This window comes from Brachyistius frenatus, unplaced genomic scaffold (genome assembly GCF_029030835.1).
Source record: "Brachyistius frenatus isolate BFR_SWC_R1_liver_20210118 unplaced genomic scaffold, ASM2903083v1 Contig_2, whole genome shotgun sequence".
Classification (NCBI taxonomy): Eukaryota; Metazoa; Chordata; class Actinopteri; family Embiotocidae; genus Brachyistius; species Brachyistius frenatus.
The window spans coordinates 3,925,626-3,945,399 of record NW_027210601.1 but is presented as its reverse complement, the minus strand read 5'-3'; the positions used below and the strand labels follow the sequence as shown (position 1 = coordinate 3,945,399).

General features: G+C 41.1%; 1 protein-coding gene across 2 annotated transcripts in view; it reads left to right on the top strand.

Annotated features, from left to right (window-relative positions):
• LOC138618547 (solute carrier family 45 member 4-like) overlaps positions 1-19,774 on the top strand; it is a 52,704-nt gene that overhangs the window by 30,181 nt on the left and 2,749 nt on the right. For both annotated transcript variants that reach the window (XM_069694356.1, XM_069694365.1), the window contains exons 4-10: positions 12,673-12,861; positions 16,324-16,503; positions 16,740-16,930; positions 17,033-17,219; positions 17,990-18,451; positions 19,135-19,406; positions 19,594-19,755. In XM_069694356.1, the coding sequence (XP_069550457.1) occupies positions 12,673-12,861; positions 16,324-16,503; positions 16,740-16,930; positions 17,033-17,219; positions 17,990-18,451; positions 19,135-19,406; positions 19,594-19,755 (1,643 nt within the window). The remainder of the gene's footprint in view (positions 1-12,672; positions 12,862-16,323; positions 16,504-16,739; positions 16,931-17,032; positions 17,220-17,989; positions 18,452-19,134; positions 19,407-19,593; positions 19,756-19,774) is intronic.

Genomic DNA, 19,774 nt, shown 5'->3' with positions numbered 1-19,774 from the left:
TGTAAACACAACACCCACAGTGCAGCCAGACTTTACCTGCACCTTTTCCAGAACATCTGTAACCTCTGTTTTTTTTATTTTTATCCTCGTTCAGGAAGTTTGAATAAGTACGTCTTATGATAAGACATAATTATACCAGACTGCCAAATGAGAGCAAGAAAATGTCCATTAAATATAAGAATATATAATAAATGTCTTTTAATTACTATTTTTTACATGAATGAAAAATACTTTGCGGAAATACCCGTGAGCGTGAAGAATCTCATCTAAAAGCCACAAAATTGGGCCCAAATGGTTGGAGTGCTTGAGAAATAAATGCAGGCCACAGTTTATAAATTATTGCTGTTTTCATGCTCTTTTTCGACTTGATATCTGTTTATCTTCCATATTATGGACTTTAGTGCACCGCAGTAAGTCAAACAGTCTGGAAAATCTACAGTGAGAGCGTGAGCGTGACACACACTCACAGGCCTAACAGCAGCCAGCAAGCATGTCAGTAATGGCTGGCCTCGGGGTGACGTGTGTGTGTGTGTGTGTGTGTGTGTGTGTGTGTGTGTGTGTGTGTGTGTGTGTGTGTGTGTGTGTGTGTGTGTGTGTGTGTGTGTGTGTGTGTGTGTGTGTGTGTGTGTGTGTGTGGGGGGGGGGTGGTATATAAAAAGGAGACGAGGAAAAACATCTGCTCTCTCTCTCTCTCTCTCTGTGTGACACTCGTTTACTTTGACGGCCTCCAGATGAGAGGATGGATGGATGAATACTGACAGACTAATCTTGTACAGTCATTAATCCAGATAATTTGATGAAGGTGGGAGTGATCTAGGTTCAAAAGGAGCAATGATGCCGTTGTCGGCTGTTTGTCAGATTAGGCAGTCTGTTCGGGGGCGCTGACTAGTGTGCCATCTTTACTTGTTTGCTGTCAGAAACTTACAGTAAAGTATATCTTTTACTTGGAAAGGAAAGTAATTGTTTTGGGTTTGTGATTTCAAATATGAACAAAGTGAAGTTTTCTGCTGTAGGTTAGCCTATCAAAGTAAATGAAATGTGGGGTGGCGTCTGCTGTCACCCTCAAACTACTTGCAGTGTCATTTTATTTGCTGAGACTACACACATTAATTCACAGTGTATTTTTGGAAAACATTGTAAACCTTGGGTTTAGCCGCTGAGGTAATTTTTTACTCATAGTGCACTAATCTCGCTCGTATTCATTTGCTCGTGTCTTTTTGTTTTACCATCAACATGAGTGAATCTCAACAAGGAGTTGTTTTCTAACATACAAGTTTGTTAAAAAAAAAAAAAAAAAAATGCTATTGAACTCTTTCTCTGTCTCTCTTTTATTATGATGTGAGAGCGTGTTTACAACAACTGACGCTCATCAATCACAACTGTGAAAATCAATATGTCCTTCAGCTCAACCAGCTCTGGTCCTACTTTGTTTAAGCCCCTCCGCTCTGAAGGCTATCTTTTGGAATTTATTGCAAAACCGTAAATTCAAAACGAACAGCCCGGAGCTCTTTGTTGAAGAGACACTTGGGAGAATTTTGAAATACAAAACGTTTTCTTTATCCTTATCAGCACAGAGTGAGGTTTGAAAAACTCTGGCAAAAATTGACATTTTTCCTTGTGCCCGATCAAAACTGTGAACTAGAGAGTCCATAACGGCCTCATAACAATGAGTCAGTAAACACTGATGTTATTGATGTTTTTAGCTGCAATCTTGCCATATTGGATTCAACAGAAATGGAGCACAACAAATTCTACCGGTGAATGAGCTACGCTCTGCAAACATCTAAAAATGGCACCGGTTGTGTTTTTATAACGGCTGCGGTCTGACCCTATCGTACAGAGACCTCCTGAAGGAAGCAGTTGACACGCTGCATGACAGGATCGTATTTCCCAGGTGATTGACGGTTAGTACGTCAACTCGATCAAGACAAATATGGCTTCAGCTTGGTGCAATCAGTTATCGAAAGTATCATGAATGATCTGAATTTATCCATCGTGTGTTGAAGGGAAATATAATAATTCAAACCAAAACCCCCCCCCCCCCCCCCCCGATAGCATGGCGGACCTACTGTACTTGGGGTTACATAAGATTACAGGCTGATCAGGGCTGATTGGCTTTATTGACCACTTCTTTGGTAGTGAAAGGGCAGCGGGCGATGCTGGTTGGAGCTTCCTGTGTGTAAAAGGTCAATCCCAGCCGGAGACCGGCCTCCCTGCCGTTAGTCACACACGATCATGTAGTAACGTAATGAGCAGATAGTTGAAGCCTTGACAAGTGCACGATAAATACATTTGGACATTTGTAAATAAGCATTCAAATTTGAAATTTCAAACTTCTTCCTTGGTGTAAATTTCTCTCTCTCTCTCTCTCTCTGAGTAGGAGGCAGCTAGTTTACTGCAGTGCTGTTACATAACTCTGCTGATTCGAAGCAGCCGTGTGTGTTTGTGTGTGTGCATACATGCAATTTTAATGCCACCTTTTACGTAGTTGGTGGGGGGTTTTACCCCCCCTGTTCACAGCGACACACACAGACATTAAATAACACGTTTTTCTGTGTCAAAGGAGCTGAATCTATATTAAACAGTTTTGTGTGAGTGCAGAATGAAATCGATTGTCTCCTAAAGGACGGCATTAACTGTCTGTATCAGTTCACTAATTTCTAAATGTAAAAACTGAGGTGCCCTGAGATGCAGTCATTCTCTTATTTCAGATACAATTTTTTTTTTTTTTTTTTTCTCCCATCATCATTCTGCTCTCTTCGTCGATTGAATTAGCAGTTTGTTGTATTTCCCTCCAGCAGGCACTCCATCATGACCTTGGCTGTGCAGCTTGCGTACCTTGTGTCTTCATTTGCTTGAGTGTGTCTTGGCAGTCGAGACTTTGTGTGCCCGTTGTGAGATTGATGCTCTCACCATCTCTGGCTGCTGGGAAGTACTATGACTCACTCCTTTCTCTACTGTCTCCCTCTCTCTGTCTCGGCTTCCTTTCCTTCTTCCACTCCTCCATCCCCGTGAGCATAGATGTTAGCTGAAGCTACCTTTTAGCCAGTAGCGCAGGCTGGTATCTTTTTTTTTTTTAATTATTATTTGCTGTTTTCTCAGCAGTGTTTAGGTCACCAGGTTTCACAGATATCTGCAGGATGGTCGAGGTTGGGTTGAAAGCTTTTAGCTCGGCGTTTACAATGTCTATAAAACATTTGTGACCTCCGTGAACTTGATCTAACGTACCGTTTTAAAACTTCAAATCACAGGGGATTACGTTTGAAATTATTTGATGCAGATTAACAGAAATAAATTTACCAATTTAAATGAACTGCAAATAAAACAAACAAACAAAAGAACCCTGTAGTGGGATTCAGATAATAATTAAATAAATTCTTATTAACTTTAATAAAAACATGACTTAAATGATTGATCAAATAATAATTAATTAAAAAGGTTTATCAATATTTGCTCTTGCTGGTATTTCCACAATAGGCCCATTTCTTAATTTTTTTTTTTACAAATCAGTAACCGCTCATTGTTTTGGCCTAATATCGTTTTTTAATTTGTTTTAATTCTTTTTCCTTTTTCTTTATTTTATTATGATTACTAAGTTGTGTTTTTTTTCCGTGTTTTAATCTCTTTTAAATTATGCAGTCCACATGTTTTGTGTTTAATTGTGCTGCATAAATAAACTGACTTCAATTGACTTGACTGATGGTCGGTGACCATGAATCAATTTCAATCAACAAAGTCTGAAAACATTGCCGCTTGTACACAGTGTATCGGAACAAAACACAAAGCATTGCCCAGTTAAGGCAACTAAGGCAGGTTAAAGGGGAAGTGGGTCAGAGATATCTATGAAATGGAACAAAAATGTCCTTTGTAGCTGGATTTGTCCTTTTAATAATCACTTTGTAATGCCAACAATCTTAAAATCTTGATCTACAGTCACTCTGCAATACACTTACTTTCATAATTGAATAGTTAAAAAAAACAACTTAGTATTTGGTTTCTCCACAAATACCGCTAATGTAAATCTGTAACAGCATCAGAAATCAATAACTTGATCGTTGTGCCAAACTCTTTATGTGAAACAGCTGGGTATTTGCTCACAGTTTAGGTAAAGGCTTGTCCCTTTTTAACTGCAGGAGGATTTCAAAGTTGTGTTTTTAGATGGATCTGTGTGTGCTTTTAGAAAAACTCTGCTGCCCTCATTGTTGGCGTCAAACCTACAGCCAGACGCTAATCAATAATAAAGTGTTGATGTTAATCATTTAAAAAAATATTTAAAAATCTGCCCTCGTGGTCCATCTGTCACAAACACATTTCTTTCCTTTCTTTCTTCCTCTCTGCATGCTCCACCTGACTCCCATGTTTTGTTTATTCAAAAACACCTGCTTCCTCCTCCTTTCCTCGAGCCCTTGTCTGTCACTCTCTCGCTCTCACCCTCCTTCCTTCCTGCCCACTTTCTCCCTTCGCGACCTCTGCCCCACTCTCACTTTCACACCATTTCTCTGGCTCTTTTAATTGTGATGCTCGTCATTTTTCTTACAGTTTTTCTCACGCCGGCGCAGGATATGAAAGGATTGTTTTGTGTTTGTGGGCGAATGGGAATGGGAGGGATGGGAACAGTTGAGAGAGAGAGAGAGAAAAGACACGGGAAAGAAGGAGAGAACGATATTGTTCATTTTGTAGGAAAAAGTCCGATTGTTTGGTCTAAGTTTGGAGGTTTATTTTTCCAAGAGGAGAGAGCTCACTTACAGTTAATGGTGTGTGTGAGAGAGGCGGAGAAGAGGAAGGTGGAGCGATGTAGATGTGACAATACAACAACAGTGTTGTTTTCACTGGATAGAAACAACGTTGTGGTCATGAGTGAAGTACTGTAGTAGATACAGACATAGGAATGGAGGGTTTTGAGAAACGACACAGCCCTCAGATCACATGATTATTAATCTGCCTCCGCCCACCTGTCACTCACAGCTTCATTATTCACTGTAATTACAGGCTGGAAACCCTGTTTGCATGAAGGTTCGCTCAGCCACTCTGGTTGGACCGGTCAGCAACCAGTGAAGGGTGGGGCTCAGTGCGACGATGTAGAAGTCAAGTGTTTGTTTCTAAATGTAGTCACAGCGGTGTAGGTAGTGGTTGTATATTGTTGCACAACATACGATATATGATGGTCAATGCTAATTGGTCAAAGGCTGCTTCAGAAGTTTAAAGAGTAACTCACGGTGTACACCCATTAGGATGCAACGACTGGGAACAAGACCAGACCAGTCCGCATTAGAGCAGCTCACGGAATAAAAAAGTGCACATGTTCATGGTATTAAATTAACATGTCACTCAGTGCAATAGTGTTACCCTTTAATATGTTTTTTTTTAACAATATTTCCTGTAGACAATCCTCGTTAGAAGGATTGATCGTTGGTTTTGATCTTTTCTTGGGATTTTTGAGTCTTTAATAATCAATTGGCTTCAAATACGAGAAAGTATGTGTTATTTTGATTGTTCTTGTATCGTAATTAAATCAATCAGTACAACAGTAAGTGCACCGGGTGTGCTGCATTAACCACAGACAACCCAATGTGCAAATATATTTAACTTGAAGCAAATTAAGACCAGATCTCACCAGGTGATCTTTATCTTCTGATTTGGTAATGTTTGTTTTCCACTGTCATTTTTAGCACCTACAAAATTAAAGAGAAGCATAATCACCATTTTAATAATAATATACAGTGTATATATTTTGTTGTCATGTCCTCTACTGCAGCACACTTGAAAATGTTTTTTTAAGCTTCATGTCGCTGCAGGAAACAAAGTCAGATCAAAACAAGGAGAGGATTGTTGTGAGGATCTGAAGAGTCGGCATTTATATCAACTGATCTCAAACCTCTTGCTGAAGAAAACACAGTCGGCATTATGTTTTACTTATCATTTCTTAGATATACAGTAAAAAAAAATAAAAAAAAATGATCAAGTGAGGTTGGAGGGAAAGGAAATGACTTGGGGAAACACACAAAAACTACACAGACGCTGTGATGAGTGGACAGTTTGTACTCACATTGCGCTCTATTATTAGTGTGTGTTTGTGGAGGAAATGTGCTTGGTAAAAAAAAAAAATAGCACTTTGATGATAGATGGAACGGATTGTACACTTTTCTTTTCCCACGATCAATCAGCAACACTCAACAGCTGTCTGACAGCCTGACTATGAACTTGTCCTGTCGCTCGCTCCGTCCTTCCGCCTCGCTCCCTCCTCCTCTCACCTTGTCCTCTCTCCCTCTATGTCCTCCACGTTTCCTCCTCCTCTCACCTTGTCCTCTCTCCCTCTATGTCCTCCACGTTTCCTCCCCCTCTCATCTTATCCTCGCTCCCTATGTCCTCCCTTTCTGAATTCTTTGATCTTAATCCTTTCTCACACTCTTTCTCTCACCATTTCCTCCCTCTCGTGTCTCTAACTATACTCATTTCTTTCTTTCTTTTTTTTTTTTTTTTAGCTTTCTAGAATACTTCCTGCGTCTTGATTCTCTCAGTATTGTTCCCTGTGTATGTGTGTGTGTTTGTGCATACAGTACGAGGAGTGTGTGGGAACTCGGCTCTGTGTGTGTTTTTTTTTATTTTGGTAGGTGAGTCTGTGTGTGTGTGTGGGAACAGACACTTCTTTATTTACTACGTGCTGACTGTGTTTTTTTGGTATTGTATGTGTGTGTGTGTGGGAACTGTTTACTAGAAAGTCTTTTCCTGTTTTGATGTTGACAAACCGACCGACAGACCGATTCCTATCTGCCGCTTTGTCTCCCTCTTTATGGCTGTTTGACTTTTAACAGGTATTGTGTATGTGCCGTTTGTATATGTGAGTGTGTTTGTGTACATTTCGTGAGCATTTTCAGTGTTTTTTTTTTTTCTGAGGGGGGGGGGGTATGCATGCTTTGTTAGGTGTATGAATGTGTGAGAGAGAGACAAAAAGAAAAGACTGAATAGGGTATAAAAATACAGAAAAAAAACTCAGAGAAACAAAGTGTTCCTCTGTCTGAACAAACCCCACAACAGGAAGCACTCCGTGAATGACACATCCATATTAGGAGCCAGGAAATGAAGGTGATGGAGTCTCCCTGGTGACAGAGTTCCCAAGACCTGGTCTCCACGACAACGACAAGGGTCAAGCCCAGTTTGTGGCCTGCTCATGAGAAAGACGGAGGTCGACATTTGTAGAGGGCAACAGGAAAATGACCTGTGAAGTCTGAAGTGAGGGCAAAGTGCTAATGGGAAGCCGCTGTGTGATTCAGTCTGAGGGACACTCAAAGGTCAACATCTGTCTCTGGAGAAAACAGACAGCACCTGTGAGACCATCTGTCACTCAAATCAGCAATCATTTTAACTTAATTCAATAAAATGTTTTGCATAATTTGAAGCCTTGATATAATTTAAATGGGTGAGTTATTTTAAAATACTGGTGTCATGAACAAGGACTAGATTTTTTGGGGGGTTTTTTTGCACCAGGCTGTAAACATGATTATTTCTCCTGTAAAGTTGGTGGTCGATGGGGAGTGACTCTTTTGGAGCCAGCCTCAAGTGGGCATTTGAGAAAATGCAATCTTTGACACGGCTTAAGTTTTTCTACCCTGGAGGCTACCACTTTGAGAAAAACATAGATATTCAAAATATCAGGAACAAGGAAACAATCCTGTGTCTCAATACAAGGGTCCCAGAGCAAGACACTGGATTGTGAATGCTCCCACAGCCCAAACCAGCCGTGCCTGTTCAGGGGAATAAAAGGCACTTCACAGAAAATGAATATGCGACTATTTTTTGGGGGGGGGTTAAGCAGTGTTTTCTAATTTTGCTTGAAAGATTATTGAAATTTGCAGGTTTCAGTTTCTCAAATGTGAGAATTTGCAATAGAAAGAAAACTGAATATCTTTGGAAATATTCTAAGATACTATTTCTCTATCGGAGAAAGCAAACATGCAAGGTGTATTACAGGTGGCATTTTTTTCTCACTCAGTTCTACTTTTTCAGACAACACCATTATTCAGCTACTGAAGAAATAAATAGTTGGAACAATAATGTAAATAAGTCAATTACTGACATTTTTGTCGAGTTTTACATGCAGGGACCCGGTCATAGTGATACTGTATGGATATCCAGATGTGGAAATGACAGCATTTTGTTGTCAATGACGGTGACTTTGCTTAAAACTGCCCTTATATTTGTATTATTCGGTAAACTGGTATTTTTTTCTTTAGTGGCAGGCAGAGGAAACCAGAGCAGCTGTCTCCAGTGCACCTCGGTTCACAGTGATTCATGGTGGCAGCAGCTGTTACAGTAATGAAATGTGTCACAATGATCGGTTTCAGTAAGATCAAAGCTTGGCGGTGGGTTTCCCTGACTCATCATGAGGCCATGACTGTACCTAACCTTATGATGCTCAGGAGTTTCCTGCAGTTCACAAAAATACAGTGAAAAATTTAGAAGTAGACCGACTTTTGACTTCAATGGCTCTTGCTTGTTTGTTTGAAGGCCAAAAAAAACGGATTTACGTTTCAGTCTCATCCTTCTGAAGCAATGTATTTAGCAAAGGCAAAAGGATTTTGCACAAAATGCACAATGCTGGGCAATCCTTGCGGACTCGTGCGTGTACTGTAATGTAAGAGTTCTTACTGAGGGTGTTGCAATCCTTTGCTCTCTTGCCTTGTATGTTTTCTCTCTCTGCTGTTGATTATTGAGTTGCTAAAGGACAAAATGTGTAAAAAGATAATACCTCTACAAGTAAAGATACTTATCAGGGGATGTGACGTGCTGCTGCTTGTTGTTGCTCAACATGATCTGCAATAGGTGTGGTTGAACAGGACTTGGTTGCTGCGAGCGCCTCAGCCAGACTGTCACAGTTTAATCTCGGAGATGCAGTATTGACTTTGTGGCTCTGTGTCGCAGGCAGCTCGAGGTCCACAGACCGCAATACCCGCCGCCACAGGGAAAAAAATTTCATCAACTGCGATTAAAAACATGATAAGTACCATGATTGCATGGCATGCATGTTTTTTATGAGAACACCAAGCAAACACATTTCCAAATTTCCAAAACGTGATGAATTCTAGCAGCTGCTCCTTCGACATGAGACTCTGAGACTTGTCCTGAACCAAGTCAACAGTTTGTCTTCCACAGTGTTTACCGTTGCAGCCAGCAGGTAAACTGTCAGAGTGTATTCAGAAAGTCAACTGGCATAAGGTTTTGTTAATAGATCAGCTTCTTGATAGCCTAATTAAATATCATGGTACTGAGCTATTGACGTTTGTCGCATTAAAGAGTCCTGTTCGAGAGATATGAAAGTGTGTTTTAAATTTAGATGAGCCTCATCTCTTCTCAATCAAATTAAGGTCCCATTTCTGGCATTGGGAAGATGTGATGTTTCAGATTCCTTCTGATTATCTGACAGACACTTTGTTTAAAGCACATTCAAGTTCTATAAGTGTTTTTCCCGAACTTTAAGCAGAGCTAACATGATTATTTGAGGTAACTTAAGCTGGAACTATAGGCACAGACATTATTAAGAATGATATTTTCAAAGTCTCCGTCCTCGTCTCTCATCTCTCGGACGGACAAGTGTGGCGGCCAAATGGCATATAATGCATTTTCAGTGAGCTGCATTAAGCAACAGTTTGTCAGTGAGACAATGATAAAGTTCTGATTTCATTATGTGCGATTCAGCTGACTTCACTTAGCTGAAAACTATCCACCTACGCCTCCTCCTCTTCCTCTTCCTCCTCTTTTTCTTCTTATCAGCTCAGTGAAGTCATGGTCTCAGGGCATAGACTGATTTAATTTGATTGTAGGTGTGATGACTCGGGGATAACTGATTTCACTGTGGCATCATTGATTTTATTGATGCGTTGCATTGATTCTCTGTTTTTAGATTTTAGATGAACTGTAATAACATTTTTGTAAGGAACAGATAATAGAGATGCCAACAAAAAAAATATTTCAGTGTCACAAGTGTTTATTTGGGAATTTAATGATTCAATCGACAATAAAAGACTTAAAATGTTTAAGGCTCAACTGGCAATGGTGAGTTTATTTACAACTTTATGAGCTGAGCGAATTTAAAGACGAAAATGCACCTTATCAACACCTGCTATTTGAAGTTAGGAGACATTCAGTCAGTTGGCAAATGGTAGATAACATGAAGTCAGTGCACTCTTTTGAAATATTTAACTCTGAAGTAAAGAACTTTTCCCGGTTTTTGTTGAAGCCACTATCAGTAAGGTTTTCCATGAACACGCGCCGCCCTCAAGGAGGATGCGCCGAATCAGCAGATGCTGAGTGTGAGATTTCAGTTGGTGAAAACAGTTTGGAGGTAAAACAAACTCACAAAGTTTGCACTAGCAAAGATTATACAAACAATTTGTCTTAGAAGTGCAATGTTGTGTGCTGTTAGTTGGACTCACAGCTATGATGAAGTGGAGGAATCATTTTGTTTATGAAGCAGGTGAAAATCCTTAAAATTACAACATGTAAATATTCAACATCCTGATGAACATTTTATAGATCAAATCCAGGAAAAACTTGAATTGGTTGGAACTGTGCATTAAAAGGGATTGATTTCAGAATTGTATAAAATGTTATAAGTATGACATTTGAATTGCATTTGTTAGTGTAATAATGTCAACTGTAATGTCAGCTACGCCTCTTTAATGAGACTCTATGAGCAATTAGGAACCGGTTTTGTTGTTGACAGGTTTGTTTGATGGGTGTCTGAGGTGTTGTCTGATGTTATACAGAGGTATTGAAAGCATATTTAAGTTTCCATCAATTTGCTGCGTCCTGTGTGTCTGTTTAACCAAAGTTATTTCTGTCGAAGCGTTCTAAATCGAGACCCTGTCGCGTGTTTTAAATCCTCACCTGGTTTCCGGCGGTGGAAAGTTAGGGCACAAAAATAATTCAGTATGTACTCAGGAACAAGGTCGCATGCACATAACAGTCGAAGTTAAGTCAAAGTCCAATCTATTTAATTCAGGAAATGGATATAAAAGAGAAAAAAAGGGTTCATGAGCTTATTTAAGCGCCAGTAATCGGAAAGGGCTTGAAAATGACAGCAAGGCTTCTAATCTTTTGTGCTTTCAGTCAAAGCAACACAAGGATATTTGTTTTAATCCATTAATGACTTCATAGTTACAGTGTTTCTGACAAAACACTGTTGGTGATGTTTCTGTTGGGTCTGTTACTCACAAAATCCTGAGAAACTCGATCAACGAGTCTCCACCTCATTTTCTCTGCATTAAGCAGCACACAGGAGTTGATGTTGCAGTCTTTTGTGTGGTAATCTGGGGTGAACATCCACCCAGGCGCTCAATCGACCCGAGATAAATCCCCTCCGCTGTGGTACGGTTGCCGTGGCTTTTTCTCCCATTTACCTTTGTGTGGGCTTTTAACAGGTGTTGAAACAGCCTCAGGGTCAGCTCTCAGCTAACAGGAGTGACAACACAAACTGTGACTGCAGCCACACTTGTATCACAGCAGCTCACTGAACACATTTTTCATATATAAAGCATTTTTATATTGTTACATGTTTTAGCATGTTGCAACATATATTCAATTCAACTTTGTTTCAGATTCACAGGACGGTCAATAGTGGAAAAAAAAAAAAAAGGAAAAAATATACAAGCTAAAACCACTATAATTTATCATTGAATTAAATAAAAGGCCCGTATGATGTTTTCTAAGTGTGGATGAGTAGGCTACTAAGTGCAGCTTTTTCAGGGGCTGTTAAAAGTCTTTCTGATGCTGTTCTTAGACTCATCCCACATGAAACATCAGACATCTCAGAAGTTCCTCACAGCTGGGAACACCAGAGAGCACAAGGAGATCACCTGAAGCTACAAACTCTCTGTAAGCCACATACATATACAATAATTACCACCACAGCAGCAGAATATTATCACATAAATACTGTTTGTTATTCACACAACTTTGATTAGAGTGATCAACATTTTGTGTCTTAACCAGCAGGCGTCACAGCCAGTTTGACATGAGTTTACCAGGCGGCTTTATTATGAAGCTGAAGCTTTGACTTTGGTTGAATTTATAAAAGCAGTTGTTAAATATTATGTTGGTGCAACTTAATAAGGTCACAGAGCTTATTTATGTGTACTGTGAGTCATGACATGTGGAATATTCTGGTTTAGCTTGTTTTAATTAGTCCTATTGTTTTTTTTGTACTGTTGAATGAAGGCGTTGGTATTTTAATGTAGGAATGACTGTAGGGATGCAGGTGAGGATGTCTGGAAATGAATGCTGTGCATCTTACCCTGTGCATGAAATTATATTTCAAATGCATGTCATCCTTTAAACCATCATCAATCCATTCATCTTCTTTATATGCATGTTGTTGTTTTTTTATGTCGAATAAAGCAAGTTAGTGCATTGCAGTTTTTATATTGCAATAATCAAATGTATTCCGTAATCTTTGTCTTACAGGTTGATTTAAATTGAACAATATTATTAAACTAATCAAATAAAAACAAATACGACACTGACTCCTTCAGTTAGGATGCAACTTGCACCCCCTGGTGGATGAGGGCAAAACTTTATCGTCAAATCTTACTGCAGTGAGCGATCACACCTGCCTGCCTGTCTGCATATCTGCCTGCAGCTCATCTGTCTGTCTGTCTGTCTTTCTGTCCTGTGCAGGTCTTCCAGAGCAGTACTACAGTCTGACGTGGTTCCTCAGTCCGGTTCTCGGCCTCATGTTCACGCCTCTGATCGGCTCGGCCAGCGACCGCTGCACCCTGCGATGGGGCAGGAGGAGACCGTTCATCCTGGCTCTCTGTATAGGAACGCTGATCGGAGTGGCGCTGTTTCTGAATGGATCTCTGATAGGTGAGTGTGTGTTGGTTTGTGTTTGTGTTGGGAAATCCAAACGTGTGTGCGAGACAATATCAGTGGTTTTTAATTTGCAGTTTTTCTCTCGAGGTAACTGCGACCAAAAGTAAATAACTTCTGGTATGGACAAATTGTTTGGCATTTATCACATCACAATTTGTTTTTTTTAAAATACATGGATTCACAGTTCTTTTCGGACTTTCTGCGCACTGAAGGACGCGAATTATCATATTTACTACATAGTTTAGGGGTGACATGCAATATAAAGAAACAGTTGATTTAGACAACAGCTACATCAAAACAGTCAAATGATTGTCGATTTGCTGCTTAAAGAAAAGATACATTTGTGTTGCTACTGCTTGATCTGAGACTGCAGAAGTTTACTTTGTGCCATCTGTTGCACGTTGTTATCCAACCCTCCCGAGAGTCACCCAGCCACGGCGGGGAATCAACCCCAACATTTGATATGTGAGCGCTGTCACTTTACCCAGCATGCAACTGTCCCGCAGAGGATAGAGCAGAGCAGCTTCCTCCTGCACTCAGTAGACCGTCACTTTTCTGTAGGCTTCACCCGCTGGGTGTTTTGTCCTCATACGGAGGCTCATGTTACCCCCCAACCCCCCCTGCCCTCCTCCTCCCCCCGTCGACCCCTTAGCTCATTACATCACTCAGATGTCATCACGAGGTCACGTCCAATCAAACAAATTGATCAGTTGTCAAGCATGCAACATGCATACAGCATTGATCTCTGGGCTGTCAGCATAGTTCTGGTTGTCATCAATATAAACATATATTGTAGTGTATATCAACGCAGCCTCCCTTTGTGGACACAAACTGGTTGCGAGCTACAGACAAAAGGAAAAAGAAAAGTCAGTGGAAGCAGGCAACATATTGTAAAAACTCATCAGATATGCTTTAGGTTTGGTTTAGAAACTGATATTGATCATTATTAAATTGTAATAACAAACATATAGCACTGCGGCCACTAATTCTTGCTATAAAATTCCAGGAAATTGCGATAACGGTTATTCACAATGTTAATTTTTAATCGAAAGTTGGCAATAAAACAGAGAAAACCCTTAAAACCAGTCAAAGTTTAACATTTTGGTTGATAAATGACTTAATTAATCGGTTATCAAAACCATTTCAGTGAACTGACTAAATGATTGGTCAACTAATTATTTCACTAAATTAAAAACAAGGCGCAGTGTTGCCTGGGGTTCCTCTACTGTTAGCAGCCTTTACCAAAGAAATGCAGAGAATGAAAATACACTGTGTGCACATTTGTTTTATTCAAGACGGTTTATAAACGATGCAAAATTTGAGGTTCAGACTGATGTGCAAACATTTAATTGCAAGCTGTCTGATTCAGTTTTGAATTTGTGGCTTGCAAAAGCAACATTTCAACCAATTTATCACAAAAAAAAAAACAAAATCATTGTTTTCAATTCCAAATCAAGATGGGTTTTATGTATTTTTAATGCAGTCTCTGATGCAAAATGAAGATGGGAAATGTGTTGGAAAGAGTTTGCGGTGCATTAAATAAACCAAGAAAACATTAACTAGTTTTAATTCAGTTTACATGGTCTGAATCCAAATAATCAACAATATAAGTGACTGACACATAACCTTGAATTGTTGTTTTTGCTCCAATAACTTTATTTGGATGATAAATGTGTCCAATAATGAGGAGCCTTTTCTTAAAGTAGCAGAATGAATAAACCTGGCAGGTGAAATAATGTCCCCAGGCGGGTGGCTGTCAGTACTTAAAGAGAGAAGAACAAAAATCTATTTAAAATGTTTTTTCTAATATCTGTATAAAAAAAACTGTATTTAATGACCTGCTCAGTCTTAGACGTATTTACATCCTCTTCACATTTTTGTAATAGGAATGGAGTTATGTTGTCGGTTAACGTCACAGCATCTCTCCCAGGAATCTGTTATTAACATTGGGCTTGAAATTCAATATTTGTGCACCTCGACTAAATTTCTTGCGTTAGCGGCGTCATATGATTGAGTGACCATGTTCCCTATTCAAATGTGGACCAAGTAAGTGACGAACGCACAACAATAACGGGATCTTTAAATGTCGCTAAATATAACAAAGTGAAATGAAATGTCAAAGGAGTTAAAAATAACAAGAACAAAAGCTGTGTGAAACGGATTCTATTCAGCTCTGCCTCCATTCTTCTACTCGGTGGTTTGGTTCTTGGGTCGACTTAGGGCACCACAGAGGTGTGTGTGTGTGTGTGTGTGTGTGTGTGTGTGTGTGTGTGTGTGTGTGTGTGTGTGTGTGTGTGTGTGTGTGTGTGTGTGTACCTTGCCAGCAGGGTTGACTTGGGGGGAAAAAACAGTGACCTGCGTCTGTGTGAGATAAATAAGCGAATACTACGTATACGTTTCCATGGTTGTATACATATGAATGTGTGAGAACAACACAAGGCGACATGGGAAAACTGGAGTAATCTGTGTGTGTACACGTGTGTGTATGTGTGTGCGTGTTGACATGGGAACACGGGAGCAGGCAGTTCACAGGGAAATGCTTCCTGTTTGCTTCCCCCTTTCCATCAATCGCAGTTCACTTCCTGTCTGGGTGCCTGGCTAGTGAGTATTGTGGCTCCATTGTCCCATGCACACACACACACGCGCACACATACACACTGTGCTGTTCTTTCTATGAACTTTTTTTTATTTCCCTGACGTTAATGGATTTCAGTTTGTAAAGTCATGCTGCGTCCCACTGCCTCTGATATCTTCTCTCTCTCTCTCTCTCTCTCTCTCTCTCTCTCTCTCTCTCTCTCTCTCTCACACACACACACACACACACACTCCTATAGTACAGAGTTCCCATCATGCTGTATGGTTCGTATACATTTGCACAGTTTCTCACTCCGGCTCTCGGACGGGGAACAAAAGTAATGAGACACATAAGGTCAAACACGACATGCAAAGCAGTATGGGAAATGTGCTGTGACCTGTGTGTGTGTGTGTGTCTCTCTCTTGTTTTGTGCAGTTATCGAGTTATCAGCTGTTGATCACATGTCCATCCGTGTTAGATCAGAATGGACAAGTCCAGATGTTGAATGTTTTGTGTGTGTGAATTAGATTATTTTAATTTCTGTACTTAATATTAATTGTTTTTGTTTTAATTGTTGTAGTTTCATTTTGTATTTCGAAGTCTATTAGAAGATAAGAACTAAATAATTATTTCATAATATTATAACTATCTTAGCAGTTGGTACAAACTTTTAAATTTTTGTATTTTAACTGTGTATTGTCTTATTTTATGTATTATTTTGTCCTCTATGTTTTATTAGGATGCGTGTTTATACTGTTTAATTGCCCTGCATTGAATTTTTGTCTGTAGCTGAACGGTGACAAAGCCTCCACTGTTGGTTTTCCCACTGTACAATAAACAAAAACACATTTAATAATGCCCATTATGTCTTTCCCTGTCAGGTCTGTCGTTGGGTGACGAGCAGGGGAAACAACCAATAGGAATTGTTCTTACTGTGCTGGGAGTGGTGGTGTTGGACTTTTGTGCGGACGCCACGGAGGGACCAATCAGGGCGTACTTGCTAGACGTGGCGGACACAGAGGAGCAAGACATGGCGCTCAACATCCACGCTGCCTCTGCAGGTAAACCTGACACAAAATCTTTCACAGGGTTTTTAATAATCAATCTGCAGATTCGCTGTTAATGCCTTGAAAAATGAAAATGCATGGTCATGTCAGTAGTGACTGAATGAAGACTAAATGTGAAGAAGAATAGTTCACTGAGCTTGATGGAAAATGGACAAAGTAGGCAAACAAAAACACAAAAAGAGAAAATTTCATAATTACGCCGTCTCTGTTCTTGCCTCCTCCGTCTGCAGGTCTCGGCGGTGCAGTTGGCTACGCCCTCGGAGGTTTAGACTGGACGCACACGTTCCTCGGAGTAGCCTTCAAGTCCCAGGAGCAGATCTTGTTCTTCTTCGCCGCCATCCTCTTCTCCATCTCTGTGACGCTGCACCTCTTCAGCATCGAGGAGCAGCAGTACTCGCCACATCATGACAGGCTGGACCAGGTATTGAGCCCTTAAAACTCATTTTTATTAAAAAAAAAAAAAAAAAAAAAATAAAACAACATAGATTTTCAGTGACGTCACAAAACACGCTCCTCTCACCAGGAGAGTCCTGATTCCGCCAACCTGCAACCATCGGCCAATGGCAAGACTGGACTTCTCGCACCCAAGCTGGAAATGATCGGAGAGGGTGACACGATAGACAGCTACGACCTCTATGACCCCTATGACGACGACCAATCAGAGCGTGGAGACATGGACATGGACTTCCTAGAGGTGGAGCTTGTGAGAAGTGAGTTCACCGACTTTTTCTTCGGGCAGATAGACCCACAGCCAGCAAGACATTTGTGCTTCTTCGGTCTGAAAGTTTGAATTATGCATCTCATTTTGAAAGTAATGACTTGTTGGGTCGGAATATTTTGGTATTTCTTTTCCAAGGTTGAAGGAGATGGCAAGGGAAGCATTGAGGCTGTTTTCTTATGATTTATAGATTTTATGCAGCTTTTATCACAGCTGCCAGTTTGATTAATTAAATATTGAATTAAACAAAACCATAGAAGTCTCATGTTGTAAATGGTAAATAGTCTGCACTTGTTTAACGCTTTATCACCTTCATGGTCTCAAAGCGCTTTTACACTGTTTCCCATTTACCCCTTCACAAAAAACATTAATGCACAAATGAGGCGGAGCTGCTCGCCATCAGGATCACATTCGCACACACATTCGCACACCAATGGTACACTATCGGGAGCAACTTGGGGCTCAGTATGCCCCAAGTTGCCCAAAGACACAGATCATGTGGACAGGAGCAGCCGTGGATCGAACCACCGACCCTCCGATTAGTGAGCAATCCGCTCTACCATCTGATCCGATCCTATGTCGTGCCCATTGCTTTTTGTTTTCCTGAGAAAAAGATTGTTTTCAGTGGTATTAAAACACAGTTTTTGTGTGTCATAGAGAATCAACCCTCAGTAGGCTTTCTTCTGTCTCTCTTGTTGGTCATTTTTTTCTGATTTACTCACACCTGCACTGATCAACTGTCTCCTTTCATTCTCTCCCCAGGTAAAAGCGACAGCGTCCTCGCCATGGCAGACGCAACCCTCGACCACATGGACCATGATGCTCTGTTCCTGTGTCACATAGAGCCGTCCATCTTTACCGACCGCCTCTCGCCTTACCGCGGCTCGCCGCCCACGACTGCTTCGTTCTTCAACCCCAATCGCAGCACTCCGCCTCCCAGACTCGCCAACATCAGGCGCAGCAGCAGCGCGGGAAGTCAAGACCTGCTCCGCCCCCAAAGTAACAACCATGAAACGCACGCGCCAACCCCGAAGATTTCCCGACTCTCGGCTTTCTTGCAAGAAATGGAAAATGACGATGGACAGGAGGCGCTGCTGAACAACCAGCTTAACGAACAGAGGACACTGAATGGGCGTCTGTTGGCCAGTGTTACCAACCCTGACAGAGACGGCTCTAACAGGCTGAGCTCTAAAGGACAGGCACACCGCGCTGGATTGGTCAAAGGTCAGTATCCTCATCAATATATTATAATGTGGATTGAATAGAAAATAAAAAAAGAATGTAGGAAATCAATAATTTATCATCATTGCAATATTTTAGTTAATAAAAGTACTTTTTGTAACTTAGTGTTGAAGTTCCACAGACCCTGACTGACCACAGCAATACCACTGAATTATTTTGAATGATAAAACTCCACTATATGGGTTATTAATGTCAGACTAGAGGATTGAAGCCGCTCTCATATCTGTTAAATATAATGCTACAGCCAGTAGCTGGTTAGCTTAGCCTAGCATAAAGACTGGAAACTGGAGAAAACCGATAGCCCACAGAAAACACCTGCTAGCAGCTCTAAAGCTGACAAATTAACCAACATCACGGCATCACGGCAAAGCGTGAAATAGACATGCCCGTCCACTACAGCAAAACGTGAGATAGCCACGCTTTGGCCTCTCTAGGCGTGACAGTTTCACGTTTTCCTGTAGTTGACGGAAATTAAACCTGCTTCGTGCACACAGCCGTGTGATTTACAGGAACATGAAACTTGTAGGGAAAACACGTGGTTGGTGTTGGGAAACACAAGACCACTCAAGAACAAGATTGTGACCTCCTGGTTTCAAACCCATGCCTCCCGCACGGCAGTCTCCGATTCATCACGAGATGTCTCAATAAACCGTCTCTCCATCCAGCTGCCAGCACCGGAGCTCCCATGCGGCAGTCACGCTACCGTCACACCTTCTACCGCCAGCCGTCCTGCACTTTCTCCTACTACGGTCGCGTGGGAAGCCACCGTTACCGCTTCCGCCGGGCGAACGCTGCCTTTCTCATCAAGCCGTCTCGCAGCATGAACGACCTGTACGAGGTGGAGGCCAGACACAGGAGGAGGAACCGCCAGAGGAACAGACACCGCAGCGGGAACACCAACTCGTCCAGCGGGGACACGGAGAGCGAAGAGGGCGAGGTGAGGACTTGTAACGCTGAGTGATGAGAAACAACAAGCAGCAGTTGTGTGTGTGTGTGTTTTTTATTTTTTATTTTTATTTTTTTAACTGTAACCACAGCAACAACTTAATCACTGTCATTTTTAATATGCTGAGTTTGGTCATATCTTTGTGACGTTTTAGTAAATCGCCTTCTGCTCCGCTCAGGTTGAGACTACAGTGCGGCTGCTGTGGCTCTCCATGCTGAAGATGCCTCCCGAGCTGCTGCGGCTGTGCGCCTGTCACCTGCTCACCTGGTTCTCCATCATCGCAGAGGCTGTCTTCTTCACCGACTTTATGGGACAAGTCATCTACCATGGAGATCCTACCGTAAGTGAATCAGCTGCTA